Here is a 15,836-nt window from a genome sequence, read left to right as displayed (position 1 = left end):
AATATTATGCAATGTTGGGACTCCTTTAGTACTCTGCCTGCTACCTTTTGTAGTTATGCCCTGGTGCCACACCGCCACAAAGTGAAGCCTGAAATGAGTCCTTCATCAACAGGACTACTTCCTGCAGCAAATGCATTTAAGGCCTAAAAAGTTTCATTGTGTCCTCCATCCATAGTGTTCACTAGTGTGGGCTTCCTTAGCCATTACACTTCCTTCCTTTTGTACTTAAGCCCCTGAGAAAAAAAGTCAGGGTTTTGGGAAAAGGGTTATGTAATATCCATTTCTGAACATGCTCCTTCTACTTCTGCCTTTGGTACTAGATGAGGTCACTCTGGCCTGTTTCAGTTTAGCTTCTGGATGATTGGGACTTCCTGTCTTTCCCCCAGTTTTTCTGTATTTTACTGCACAGGTCTGGTTCTTTGTAGTTAACTCTCTGCTGGGATCCATGGGTGAGGCTATTTAAACCCATAGTCTATAGCTGCCAGTTATAGGTTATTCATACTCTGGTTCACTCCTTCTCTGCTCTGTCTCAGCTGGTTTATTCCCATTTTTGACCTCGGCTTCTGTTTTGGTTACCTTGATGCCTCTTGAAATTCTTGTTCCTGACCTGGACCTCCTTGTTCAGACCTGGCATTCTGACTATTCTCTGCCGGCCCTCTACAAAGGCCAGCAGCCACTCTGTGAATACAACCCAAAGGGCCCTGCAAAAGTCCAGATCCCTCAATAGGTTTTAAAGGGTGAAAACCAGGGCTCTCCTAGGAACTGCTAGATGTGGTAGCTTGCTCAAAGCTTTTCCATGGAAGCCTTTTAAAAACTGCCTGCCATCTGCTGACAGTGCTCCATTTATAGGTGTTAATTGTCAGTAGTATTTTCCATCTCCACATACCTAAACTCCATCTCGGCTGCTTGACTTTTGACCCCTATTTTATTCTAAGGAATGAAACTTTAATTTTATTGTTCATTAAAGTCTTTTTCTTCCAAGGAAATAGACTTCTGTACTTTTTTTTTCAGAGAATGTGGGTTTAATATTGACCTCCTGTTACAGACCAATAAGAACACCATCCACAGTAGATGTTTGAGGAGCGAACGACAATTTCTCCTGGTGGTTTCTTTGAGACCACACAACAGCTGCTCTGGGGTCAGTATCATCTTCCCCCATTGCTGGGCCCAGTCATGTGTGGAACAGGGAGATATTGAAACTTTTTTGGCCCAGGCCGAGAAAGATTCATCAGCCAGGGCAAACACACGGTGACGGCACCAGTGTGGCGGGTTTGCTTTGCCCATAAACTTGAAACTTCCTGGCAAAAGAATTAGTAAAGCTCTGAAAAAGTCTAGTTGGTTTTCTTGGCCAAGTCATGGGGCGACCACATGCAATTATCACTCAAGAGAAGAAAGAGCAATAAACTCAGCTGCTGCAGACTGTAAATCAGTAGTAAAAAGTTTCTTTGCCAGCTCTTCTCGGCAAATTCCTCCATGTGTGATGCTGTGAAGGCCACAGGCAAAGGAGCGGACAGAAAATGTAGATATCTTATATCTCATCGTCCATTCTGGTCATATATTAAATATGATATCATATATACATTACAGTATCTATAAAATATAATACTAATAATAAAACAATAAAACATCATAAAAATTATAAAATAAAAATAAAATATAATAAAAAGCAACAAATGAAATAAATAAAAAATATAATAATAAAAAAAATAATGATTTGTGCCGGAATAGTCTTAATTATCGGACTCTCGTATAAAAAGTATATAAAACTTTTGGAAAAAAACAAGCTAAGCTTGATCAGGTTTTGTGAACTTCAGAAGATCATCAGACAGATGATCAGGTCGGATATTGTAATTTCAGTGGAGAAATTTCAACGTAAATTGTAGAAAAATAGTTACCGTACTTTGTCTATTTTTCCCCAAAAATCTAATATTCCATTATCTACCAGGTGCTGGAATTTTGCCGCAGTGAAGCCACGGCCGGCGCCAGTTACGTAGGTCGTCCTACTATGTGCGCACATAATTGTAGATGACTTTATAGATCAATGACATAAGGTAATGATTAGCGCTGGCAACAGGAGCTCGAATCAGTCACCGCTGTGCCGGGAACTTATTTCATGAGGTTTTGGATGTACAAAGGGTTTTGTAGAAATGAACGTCCAGAAGTGAATATTTTTGGGTTCCAGGAACCACAAGAATAATCACTATGAACCATCTTTGGTTCATAGATCTGAAATGGCTGGAACTTTTTACGGGGCAGCCTTGGGGGGGAAGGTAGCACATGTATAGAAAGTCCTCACCTGAATGTACAAGGCTGAGCTGCACCTTCTGCTGCAGCCACCCATATAGAGTCACCCATATCGTATAGCACCTAGATAATGGCACCATATGGAACAGACACCACCCATACCATACAGCACCTAGATAATGGCACCATACGGAACTGACACCACCCATACCATACAGCACCTAGATAATGGCACCATACGGAACGGACACCACCCCTACCATACAGCACCTAGAAAATGGCACCATATGGAACAGACACCACCCATACCATACAGCACCTAGATAATGGCACCATATGGAACTGACACCACCCATACCATACAGCACCTAGATAATGGCACCATACGGAACGGACACCACCCATACCATACAGCACCTAGATAATGGCACCATACAGAATGGACACCACCCATACCATACAGCACCTAGATAATGGCACCATACGGAATGGACACAACCCATACCATACAGCACCTAGATAATGGCACCATGCGGAACGGACACCACCCCTACCATACAGCACCTAGAAAATGGCACCATATGGAACAGACACCACCCATACCATACAGTACCTAGATAATGGCACCATATGGAACTGACACCACCCATACCATACAGCACCTAGATAATGGCACCATACGGAACGGACACCACCCATACTATACAGCACCTAGATAATGGCACCATACAGAATGGACACCACCCATACCATACAGCACCTAGATAATGGCACCATACGGAATGGACACAACCCATACCATACAGCACCTAGATAATGGCACCATGCGGAACGGACACCACCATACCATACAGCACCTAGATAATGGCACCATATGGAACATACACCACCCATACCATACAGCACCTAGATAATGGCACCATACGTAACGGACACCACCCATACCATACAGCACCTAGATAATGGCACCATACGGAACGGACACCACCCATACCATACAGCACCTAGATAATGGCACCATACGGAACGGATACCACTCATACCGTACAGCACCTAGATAATGGCACCATATGGAACGGACACCACCCATACCATACAGCACCTAGATAATGGCACCATATGGAACATACACCACCCATACCATACAGCACCTAGATAATGGCACCATACGTAACGGACACCACCCATACCATACAGCACCTAGATAATGGCACCATACGGAACGGACACCACCCATACCATACAGCACCTAGATAATGGCACCATACGGAACGGACACCACCCATACCATACAGCACCTAGATAATGGCACCATACGGAACGGACACCACTCATACCACACAGCACCTAGATAATGGCACCATATGGAACGGACACCACCATACCATACAGCACCTAGATAATGGCACCATACGGAACATACACCACCCATACCATACAGCACCTAGATAATGGCACCATACGGAACGGACACCTCCCATACCATACAGCACCTAGATAATGGCACCATACGGAACGGACACCACCCATACCATACAGCTCCTAGATAATGGCACCATATGGAACAGACACCACCTATACAATACAGCACCTAGATAATGGCACCATATGGAACAGACACCACCCAAACCATACAGCACCTAGATAATGGCACCATATGGAACAGACACCACCCATACCATACAGCACCTAGATAATGGCACCATATGGAACAGACACCACCCATACCATACAGCACCTAGATAATGGTACCATACGGAACAGACACCACCCATACCATACAGCACCTAGATAATGGCACCATATGGAAAAGACACCACCATACCCTGCCAAAATATACCGCATTGCTAAGAATTGTTGTTATACCCATGCTCCCTTTGGAGACCATACCCTCTATACATCCATTTTCTGTCTCTTACGGACTTTTCTTGGGGTCTTTCGGGCTCCTTTGTGGTTTCAGTACTTTTGACAGCAAGCACAACGAGTGGCAGGAGCATCTGAATCAGGCAATTCATGAGGACAGAGTCTTAAGATGCAATTTGGAGATGACTCATTTATTATACAAAAAAAATATTTTAGAAATTTGGTAAAATTCTGGATTTTTTTCTCACGGTGTTTTCTGTCTGTATCTCTACTGCTCCTCATTTCATCAGCTTCTTGTGACGTCATTAATATTTGTCATGTAAATAACCCCCAATTCTTGTTTGTAGCTTACAGACGGTGTGAGCGGCTCTGCCATAATTAACATGTCGTCTTCTCGCTCCAGCCTCCATGTATGTATGATCTATGTGTAATATGTGTCATGTATCATGTGTCCGCATGTCACCGCACAGACCGTGATACAAATCATCCAGCCTGAGACACCAGCTTCCAGGACACAGCGAAAGAATAGGAATTACACCCAGTGTACAGGGCAGGAGGAGTGCTACTGTGCAGTGTATATGTACAGGACAGGAGGAGTGGTACTGTGCAGTGTATATATACAGGACAGGAGGAGTGGTACTGTGCAGTGTATATATACAGGACAGGAGAAGTACTGTGCAGTGTATGTACACAGGACAGGAGAAGTGGTACTGTGCAGTGTATATATACAGGACAGGAGGAGTGGTACTGTGCAGTATATATACAGGACAGGGGAAGTGGTACTGTGCAGCATATATATACAGGACAGGAGAAGTGGTACTGTACAGTGTATATATACAGGACAGGAGGAGTGGTATTGTACAGAGTATATATACAGGACAGGAGTGGTACTGTGCAGTGTATATATACAGGATAGGAGGAGTGGTACTGTGCAGTGTATATATGCAGGACAGGAGAAGTGGTACTGTACAGTGTATATATACAGGACAGGAGGAGTGTTACTGTGCAGTGTATATATACAGGACAGGGGAAGTGGTACTGTGCAGCGTATATATACAGGACAGGAGGAGTGGTACTGTGCAGTGTATATATGCAGGACAGGAGGAGTGGTACTGTGCAGTGTATATATACAGGGCAGGAGGATTGTTCTGTGCAGCATATATATACAGGACAGGAGAAGTGGTACTGTGCAGTGTATATATACAGGACAGGAGAAGTGGTACTGTGAAGTGTATATATACAGGACATAAGGAGTGGTACTGTGCAGCATATATATACAGGACAGGAGAAGTGGTACTGTGCAGTGTATATATACAGGACAGGAGAAGTGGTACTGTGCAGTGTATATATACAGGACAGGGAAGTGGTACTGTGCAGTGTATATATACAGGACAGGATAAGTGATACTGTGTAGTGTATATATGACTGTGACTTCCTTCTCCAAACCACACCAGAGATAAAAAAAACAGTGACTGAGCATTTAACTTACCCATCAACACCCTTGAGGTGGAGATATGGTGAATGACCTCCCGCCCTTCACAATGTCATTCACAAAAAATCACTCCCTTTTAAAATGGTGTTTTAACCCCCCAACACATAACATGCTGGAGAACTTGTAGGTTTAGTGTACTGAAACTAGTAGCCGCAGTGAAACATAACTCCCCTCACATACATCACCAGTGACTGTGTCACAATATATATATGACAGTGTGTGTGTATATATATATATATATATGTATATATATATATACACAGAATAAGATCAGAATTCATGAGAAGTGACATGTTGGATATGGTTTTGGGTGTGGATTCCTGGGGCGGCAGGACATCTGTTATTATACGCAGGGCCTGGTCCCCTCATTATGGGTGACAGATGTTACTGAGCCTGCATTGGGCACCTATTTGTGCGCGTTACTTTGAAGTTCCTTTATAGGAGAAGTGAATGGAAACCTCTGCCGCTGCCGGGAGATGAGGTGCTGCTTACTGTGAGCCGTAAATGGCGTCAGGGCCCCCGGGGACAGCAAACAAAAGAAACAGCCGCAGACTCTGCTTATATAAGGGACCACAACCTAAAGAGTCACATCAGTTTAACCCTTCACAGTCCAGTGATACGCCAACACAATGTGAGTGATTTAGACACACATGGTAGGCTTAGATACAGCAGCTCAGTAGACAATATTACACAACAGGCTTAGATACAGGGACTCGGTAGAAAGTATCGGATATCATAGAAGACACTTTACAACTTTTGTGAACTTCAGGAGGCACTTGGGCAAGCTGCACACTTTTCCGGACCTCACCCCTTTTTGCAAATAACACTAATTTTCACTCCCTGTGAAAAGCAACAGTAACCAAAATTAAAGGGAATCTGTCACCAGTGTTTTGCTATGTAATCTCAGAGCAGCATAATGTAGAGACAGAGACCCTAATTCCCACAATGTGTCACTTACTGGGCTGTATTTAGCTGTTTAAATGAAATCAGTGTTTTATCAGCAGGAGATTATCTCTAGAGGACTAGGTGACTTGTGCTTCCTGATCCAATCATGCCCCCGCCACTGATTGGCTTCTTTCGGCCAATGCTCAGTGTACACAGAAAGTTGCCAATCAGTGGTTTGGGTGGGGTTAGACACAGCTCAGCATTCAGAGTTCTGCTAGATCTGCAGCAGAGAAAACTGTGATTGTATCACAATTGCTGCACCCAGTAAACTAAGCGACACATCGCTGGAATCAGGGTCTCTGTCCCTAAATCAGGCAGCTGTCAGATTACATAGCAAATACCTGCTGACGGATTCTATTTAAAGGCAATTTACCTAGTAATCTGCAGTCATATGTAACACCACAGATAACAGTGATAACTCTCTGAATACAGGTAATGTAATAGATGTTACCTGCAGTCCTATGTAACATTAATATTATCACCATACAGTGAACATATAGTGTGTAGGGTTTTACTCAGCTGCTTTTGAGGAAGGCACAGGAGTCAGTTTCTTTAAAAATGTCCAAGGCTGGTTTATTCAGACTTCAATAAATTGCACTTTCAAAGTAAACAAAACACAGCCTTGTCCGGCACAAAGTAACAAAGCAGGAAAATAAACAGTCCATATAGTACTGTGGGTCACAGTCAGTGTCTTTTAGCACAGGCACGCTGGAGGTCTCCACACCTCCAGCCACACTGAATGAGACACTCGGTCTCCATTTTATTCATAGGCCCTCGGGTGGTGATATGTGAGCAGCCAATCCCTCCCAACTTTTATGACTGCTCTTAAAAACTGGCTCTGACATGCCCTATTAACCCTCTCAGCACTATGTGTGCTGGAGCATGCTTCCTGGATTTACATCACTGAAGCTACCTACCTCGGTGACGCATATCTCCTCTTAAGGACCTGTCCGGCAGCCCTCTTACATACCCCCCCTCGGCTCAAACAAACAGCGGACCCTCGACAATGCCGTTTCCCAGGCCTAAGTTCTACATGGAAGCTAAAATCTTGCAGGGCTAGAAACCACCTGGTCACTTGGGCATTGTTCCCCTTCTTCCATGCTCATCCACCTTAGTGGGGCATGGTCTGATACCAGCCTGAACTTCCTGCCTAAGAGATAGTACCTTAAAATGTCCAACGACCACTTGATGGACAAACATTCCTTCTCCACTCTGTAGTAATTCTTCTCACAAGATGTAAGCTTCCGGCTTAAATACATTATGAGGTGCTCTTCCCCGTTGCTCTCTTGTAATAGGACGGCACCCAGCCCGGTATCTGACGCATCAGTTTGGATCACAAACTCTTTAGAGAAATCTGGTGCCACCAACACTGATTGTTTACACAGGGCTTGCTTTAGTTCCTGTAAGGCTGTCTCTGCTTCTGGAGACCACTTAGCCAAAGCCAATTTTGTCTCTTTAAGGAGGCCTGTCAAAGGGGCGTTTATCAAGGCAAAGTTAGTGGTGAACCGGCGGTAATAGGCCACGATGTCCAGGAACGCTCTGACCTGCTTTTTTGAGAGAGGTTGTGGCCAACCCTGGATTGCTTGAACTTTATTTGTTTGGGGCTTTATCACGCCTCTGCCTATGACATAGCCCAAATATTTGGTTTCCTCCATGCCCATGGCACATTTTTTTGGGTTGATGGAAAACCCTGCCTTCCGCAGAGCATCAAATTTTGCCTGGACTTTACTCAGATGGCTTACCCAATCCTGGCTGTAGATCTTCTGTACTTCTTGTGGGGAGCTAGGATCTGGTTCATGGCTCTCTGGAAGGTAGCCAGGGCTCCTTGCAACCCAAATGGCATCCTTGTGTATTGGAAACATCCGTCTGGCATTGAGAAGGCTGTCTTCTCTTTGGCATTCTGGGACATGGGTATTTGCCAATATCCTTTCTTGAGGTCAAGGGTGGTATTATACCTGGCCGGCCTCCTAACCTTTCAATCAGTTCGTCTACCCTGGGCATTGGGTAGGTGTCGAACTTCGAGACCTTGTTGAGTTTCCTATAGTCATTGCAGAACTGCCATTCTCCATACAGTTTCGGCACCAAGACTATGGGTCTGGACCAGCCTCTCTTGGACTCTTCAATAACTCCTATACCCAGCATGCCCTTCACCTTTTTCGAGATTACCTCTCTGCAGGCTTCAGGAATCCGGTATGGCTTCAAGTTTATCGGACATGAGGCTCCGTAAGGACCTCATGCTCTATGATCTGAGTACACCCTGGTAGATCCGAGAACAGGTCCCTGTTCCACTGTAGCAACTTCTGGCACTGTTGTTTTTGGCCATGTGGCAGCGACTCTGCCACCTTGACCTCTCCCACATCAGCCTCCCACCAAACACGAAGCTTCCATGGGCTCACTATCTCACCATTGCTTATTCAGGTTGACGTGGTACACCTGGTAGGGCTTCCTTCTACCTGGCTGGTGGACTTTATAGTTGACGTCACCAACCTTTTCCATTACTTCATGGGGGCCCTGCCACTTAGCCAGAAATTTGCTCTCCATCATAGGTACCAGCACCAGTACCCGATCCCCAGGGTTGAAGTATCTCACCCTCGCCGACCTATTGTACATCCTCGACTGTCCCTTTTGTGCTTTGAGGAGGTGTTCTTTCACAATGGGCATTGCCTTTGCAATCCTCTCCTGCATCTGGTCCACATGTTCGATAACACTTCTGTAGGGTGTAGACTCTGCCTCCCAGGTCTCCTTTGCTACGTCCAGGAGTCCGCGGGGGTGTCAGCCATATAACAGCTTAAACGGGGAGAAGCCAATTGAGGCCTGTGGAACCTACCTAATGGAGAACAGAAGGTATGGGAGTAGACAGTCCCAGTGCCGGCCCTCTTTCTTTACCACCTTCTTTAACATGGCCGTCAAGGTTTTATTAAACCGCTTCACTAAGCCATCTGTCTGGGGGTGGTAGACTGAGGTCCTGAGTTGTGTGATCTGCAGGGTTTTGCACAACTCCCTCATCACCCTTGACATAAATGAGGTCCCTTGGTCCGTTAGAATCTCCTTAGGCAAACCCGTTCTAGAGAAGATGTGGACCAACTCCTGGGCTATACATCTGGCAGGCCTCCGGATACCGTGTAGCATAGTCCTGTACCACGAGGATATACTGATGTCCTCTGGCGGACTTGAGCATGGGTTCCACTAGATCCATGGCTATGTGATCAAAGGGCACCTCAATGATCGGCGTGTCAGTGTCTTTAAAAATGTCCAAGGCAGGTTTATTCAGACTTCATACACTGCACTTTCAAAGTAAACAAAACACAGCCTTGTCTGGCACAAAGTAACAAAGCAGGAATATAAACAGTCCATATAGTACTGCGGGTTCGCCCGCTCACAGTCAGTGTCCTTTAGCACAGACACGCTGGAGGTTTTCACACCTCCAGCCACAGACACCGAATGAGACACTCGGTCTCCATTTTATTCATAGGCCCTGGGGTGGGGATATGTGAGCAACCAATCCCTCCCAACTCTTATGACTGCTCATAAAAACCATCCCCGACATGCCCTATTAACCCTCTCAGCACTATATGTGCTGGAGTATGCTTTCCGGGTTTACATCACCGAAGCTACTAACCTCGGTGACACATATCTCCCCTCAAGAACCTGTCCGGCGGCCATCTTACAAGTGGTAGATTTCAGTTGTCCACTGTCATTCTGTAGACCATATACAGTAGTATGTAAAAGTTTGGGCACCCCTGGTCAAAATTACTGTTTTTGTGAACAATTAAGTTGAAGATTAAACGATTTTTAAAAGGCCTAACGTTACAGAGGACATATTTTCTTTGTATTTTAGGCAAAAAATTATATATTTTCATCTTTTACATTTTAAAAGTTACTAAGAGGAAAATGGGCTGATGCAAAAGTTTTGCACCCTGCATGGTTATTATCTACCAGCGCCCCCTTTTTGCAGTATCACAGCTTGTAAACACTTTTTGTCACCAGACAAGAGTCTTTCAATTCTTATTTGAGGGATTTTCATCCATGCTTCCTTGGATAATTCCTCCAGTTCTGTGAAATTCCTGGGTCGTCTTGCATGCACTTCTGTTTTGATCAAGGGATTTTCAATGATATTGAGATCAGGGGACTGTGAGGGCCATTGTAAATCCTTCAGTTTGCACATTTTGAGGTCATCTATTATGGATTTCGACGTGTGTTTAGGATCATTATCTATTTGTAGAAGCCATTCTCTTTTCATCTTCAGCTTTTTTTACAGATAATATTATGTTTGCCTCAAGAATTTGTTGAAATTTCATTGAATCCATTCTTCCCTCTACCCGTGAAATGTTCCCCGTGCCATTGGCTGCAGCACAACCCCTAAACAACTCCAGAGTCTTTTGCAGTGAAGCTGGGGTTCTAATTTGCCTCTCTAGCAAACCTAAGAGCAGCTCTCAATGAAATTTTGCTTGGCCTTCCAGACCTTATCTTGACCTCCACTGTTCCTGGTAACTGCCATTTCTTAATTACATTTCAAACTGAGGAAAGGGCAACTTGAAAATGCTTTGCTATCTTCTTATAGCATTCTCCTGCCTGGTGGGCCTCCACCATTTTCATTTTCAGAGTACTAGGCAGCAGCTTAGAACCCATGGCTGCTATTTTTTGGCACAAGATTAGAGGAGGCTGGCTTTTTTTAAAGCTGGGAAATTTAAATCACCTGGCCTTTCCTAACGATGATAGTGGACAAGCCATAACCCTAAGGCTAAGTGCCCACGAAGTAGGAATGCTCCGGATTTTTCTGCATCTCCCTGGCAGGAAAAACTCATGCAGATTTTACATGCGGATTTTACATGAGGATTGTACATGCGGATTGTACATGCGTTTTCCTGCCAGGGACAAGCGTTTTTGCATACATTTCCGCATGTGGGTTATCAAGCGCTTTCCAAGCGATTTTAGCATCACTTGAAAAGTGCTTGACAACTTGGTCACACTATGCAAACGGCATGGACTTATATAGTGTGACCAAGTTAATACTTAAAAAAGAATAGTAATGGTAAAAAATAAAAAAAACATTATACTCACCTTCCGATGGCCCCCGGTCTCCTCAGCGATGCCTCCATACAGTAATAGTGCCACCATCTGTGCCTTTGTATAAAAGTGCTCCACACAGTATTAATGCTCCCATTTATGCTTCCATATTGTCATAGTGCCTTTTTATAACAGTGCCCCCAGTAACTCCATACAGTAACAGTGCCCCCTCTGTGCCTCCATATAGTAATAGTTCCCCCTCTGTGCCCCAGTGTAGAATTTGTGCCTCGTCTGTACACAGGACTGTATCACACATAATAGGCTTAGATACAGCAGCTCGTTAGACAGTGTCACACATGATAGGATTAAATAGATATTAAGAGCAGCAGATTTTCACATGGGATTGGAAACATGAACCCAGAAGCACAGTATCACCGAGGAATACAGACATCAGCTCAGCAGCACAGTATCACCGAGAAATACAGACATCAGCTCAGCAGCACAGTATCACCGAGGAATACAGACATCAGCTCAGCAGCACAGTATCACCGAGAAATACAGACATCAGCTCAGCAGCACAGTATCACAGAGGAATACAGACATCAGCTCAGCAGCACAGTATCACTGAGGAATACAGACATCAGCTCAGCAGCACAGTATCACTGAGGAATACAGACATCAGCTCAGCAGCACAGTATCACCGAGAAATACAGACATCAGCTCAGCAGCACAGTATCACCGAGGAATACAGACATCAGCTCAGCAGCACAGTATCACCGAGGAATACAGACATCAGCTCAGCAGCACAGTATCACCGAGGAATACAGACATCAGCTCAGCAGCACAGTATCACCGAGGAATACAGACATCAGCTCAGCAGCACAGTATCACTGAGGAATACAGACATCAGCTCAGCAGCACAGTATCACCGAGAAATACAGACATCAGCTCAGCAGCACAGTATCACCGAGGAATACAGACATCAGCTCAGCAGCACAGTATCACCGAGGAATACAGACATCAGCTCAGCAGCACAGTATCACCGAGGAATACAGACATCAGCTCAGCAGCACAGTATCACCGAGGAATACAGACATCAGCTCAGCAGCACAGTGTCACCGAGGAATACAGACATCAGCTCAGCAGCACAGTATCACCGAGGAATACAGACATCAGCTCAGCAGCACAGTGTCACCGAGGAATACAGACATCAGCTCAGCAGCACAGTATCACCGAGGAATACAGACATCAGCTCAGCAGCACAGTGTCACCGAGGAATACAGACATCAGCTCAGCAGCACAGTATCACCGAGGAATACAGACATCAGTTCAGCAGCACAGTATCACCGAGGAATACAGACATCAGCTCAGCAGCACAGTATCACCGAGGAATACAGACATCAGCTCAGCAGCACAGTGTCACCGAGGAATACAGACATCAGCTCAGCAGCACAGTGTCACCGAGGAATACAGACATCAGCTCAGCAGCACAGTGTCACCGAGGAATACAGACATCAGCTCAGCAGCACAGTATCACCGAGGAATACAGACATCAGCTCAGCAGCACAGTATCACCGAGGAATACAGACATCAGCTCAGCAGCACAGTATCACCGAGGAATACAGACATCAGCTCAGCAGCACAGTATCACAGAAGAATACAGACATCAGCTCAGCAGCACAGTATCACCGAGGAATACAGACATCAGCTCAGCAGCACAGTATCACCGAGGAATACAGACATCAGCTCAGCAGCACAGTATCACCGAGGAATACAGACATCAGCTCAGCAGCACAGTATCACAGAGGAATACAGACATCAGCTCAGCAGCACAGTATCACCGAGGAATACAGACATCAGCTCAGCAGCACAGTATCACCGAGGAATACAGACATCAGCTCAGCAGCACAGTATCACCGAGAAATACAGACATCAGCTCAGCAGCACAGTATCACCGAGGAATACAGACATCAGCTCAGCAGCACAGTATCACCGAGGAATACAGACATCAGCTCAGCAGCACAGTGTCACCGAGGAATACAGACATCAGCTCAGCAGCACAGTATCACCGAGGAATACAGACATCAGCTCAGCAGCACAGTGTCACCGAGGAATACAGACATCAGCTCAGCAGCACAGTGTCACCGAGGAATACAGACATCAGCTCAGCAGCACAGTATCACCGAGGAATACAGACATCAGCTCAGCAGCACAGTATCACCGAGGAATACAGACATCAGCTCAGCAGCACAGTATCACCGAGGAATACAGACATCAGCTCAGCAGCACAGTATCACCGAGGAATACAGACATCAGCTCAGCAGCACAGTATCACCGAGGAATACAGACATCAGCTCAGCAGCACAGTGTCACCGAGGAATACAGACATCAGCTCAGCAGCACAGTATCACCGAGGAATACAGACATCAGCTCAGCAGCACAGTATCACCGAGGAATACAGACATCAGCTCAGCAGCACAGTATCACCGAGGAATACAGACATCAGCTCAGCAGCACAGTGTCACCGAGGAATACAGACATCAGCTCAGCAGCACAGTATCACCGAGGAATACAGACATCAGCTCAGCAGCACAGTATCACCGAGGAATACAGACATCAGCTCAGCAGCACAGTGTCACCGAGGAATACAGACATCAGCTCAGCAGCACAGTATCACCGAGGAATACAGACATCAGCTCAGCAGCACAGTATCACCGAGGAATACAGACATCAGCTCAGCAGCACAGTATCACCGAGGAATACAGACATCAGCTCAGCAGCACAGTGTCACCGAGGAATACAGACATCAGCTCAGCAGCACAGTATCACCGAGGAATACAGACATCAGCTCAGCAGCACAGTATCACCGAGGAATACAGACATCAGCTCAGCAGCACAGTGTCACCGAGGAATACAGACATCAGCTCAGCAGCACAGTATCACCGAGGAATACAGACATCAGCTCAGCAGCACAGTATCACCGAGGAATACAGACATCAGCTCAGCAGCACAGTATCACCGAGGAATACAGACATCAGCTCAGCAGCACAGTATCACCGAGGAATACAGACATCAGCTCAGCAGCACAGTGTCACCGAGGAATACAGACATCAGCTCAGCAGCACAGTGTCACCGAGGAATACAGACATCAGCTCAGCAGCTCAGTATCACAGAGGAATACAGACATCAGCTCAGCAGCACAGTATCACCGAGGAATACAGACATCAGCTCAGCAGCACAGTATCACCGAGGAATACAGACATCAGCTCAGCAGCACAGTATCACCGAGGAATACAGACATCAGCTCAGTAGCACAGTATCAACGAGGAATGCAGACATCAGCTCAGCAGCACAGTATCACCGAGGAATACAGACATCAGCTCAGCAGCACAGTATCACAGAGGAATACAGACATCAGCTCAGCAGCACAGTATCACCGAGGAATACAGACATCAGCTCAGCAGCACAGTATCACCGAGGAATACAGACATCAGCTCAGCAGCACAGTATCACCGAGGAATACAGACATCAGCTCAGCAGCACAGTGTCACCGAGGAATACAGACATCAGCTCAGCAGCACAGTATCACCGAGGAATACAGACATCAGCTCAGCAGCACAGTGTCACCGAGGAATACAGACATCAGCTCAGCAGCAGAGTATCACCGAGGAATACAGACATCAGCTCAGCAGCTCAGTATCACCGAGGAATACAGACATCAGCTCAGCAGCACAGTATCACCGAGGAATACAGACATCAGCTCAGCAGCACAGTATCACCGAGGAATACAGACATCAGCTCAGCAGCACAGTATCACCGAGGAATACAGACATCAGCTCAGCAGCACAGTATCACCGAGGAATACAGACATCAGCTCAGCAGCACAGTATCACAGAGGAATACAGACATCAGCTCAGCAGCACAGTATCACCGAGGAATACAGACATCAGCTCAGCAGCACAGTATCACCGAGGAATACAGACATCAGCTCAGCAGCACAGTATCACCGAGGAATACAGACATCAGCTCAGCAGCACAGTATCACCGAGGAATACAGACATCAGCTCAGCAGCACAGTGTCACCGAGGAATACAGACATCAGCTCAGCAGCACAGTATCACCGAGGAATACAGACATCAGCTCAGCAGCACAGTATCACCGAGGAATACAGACATCAGCTCAGCAGCACAGTATCACCGAGGAATACAGACATCAGCTCAGCAGCACAGTATCACCGAGGAATACAGACATCAGCTCAGCAGCACAGTATCACCGAGGAATACAG

At 45.9% G+C, this 15,836-nt stretch overlaps 1 protein-coding gene across 8 annotated transcripts in view; it reads left to right on the top strand.

The window, feature by feature from the left end:
- Positions 1-15,836, top strand: part of DYSF (dysferlin) — a 680,318-nt gene that overhangs the window by 595,128 nt on the left and 69,354 nt on the right. For 5 of the 8 annotated variants that reach the window (XM_073649582.1, XM_073649538.1, XM_073649547.1 and 2 more), the window contains one exon: positions 4,455-4,517. The exons of the other annotated variants lie outside the window; for them this stretch is intronic. In XM_073649582.1, coding sequence (XP_073505683.1) covers positions 4,455-4,517 — 63 coding nt within the window. The remainder of the gene's footprint in view (positions 1-4,454; positions 4,518-15,836) is intronic. 8 annotated transcript variants of the gene reach the window in all.

This window comes from Phyllobates terribilis, unplaced genomic scaffold (assembly GCF_046119375.1).
Source record: "Phyllobates terribilis strain yellow unplaced genomic scaffold, ASM4611937v1 Scaffold_1__5_contigs__length_1240528914, whole genome shotgun sequence".
Taxonomy (NCBI): Eukaryota; Metazoa; Chordata; class Amphibia; order Anura; family Dendrobatidae; genus Phyllobates; species Phyllobates terribilis.
Note: the sequence above shows the minus strand (reverse complement) of the source record. Positions and strands in the feature narration are given on the sequence as shown.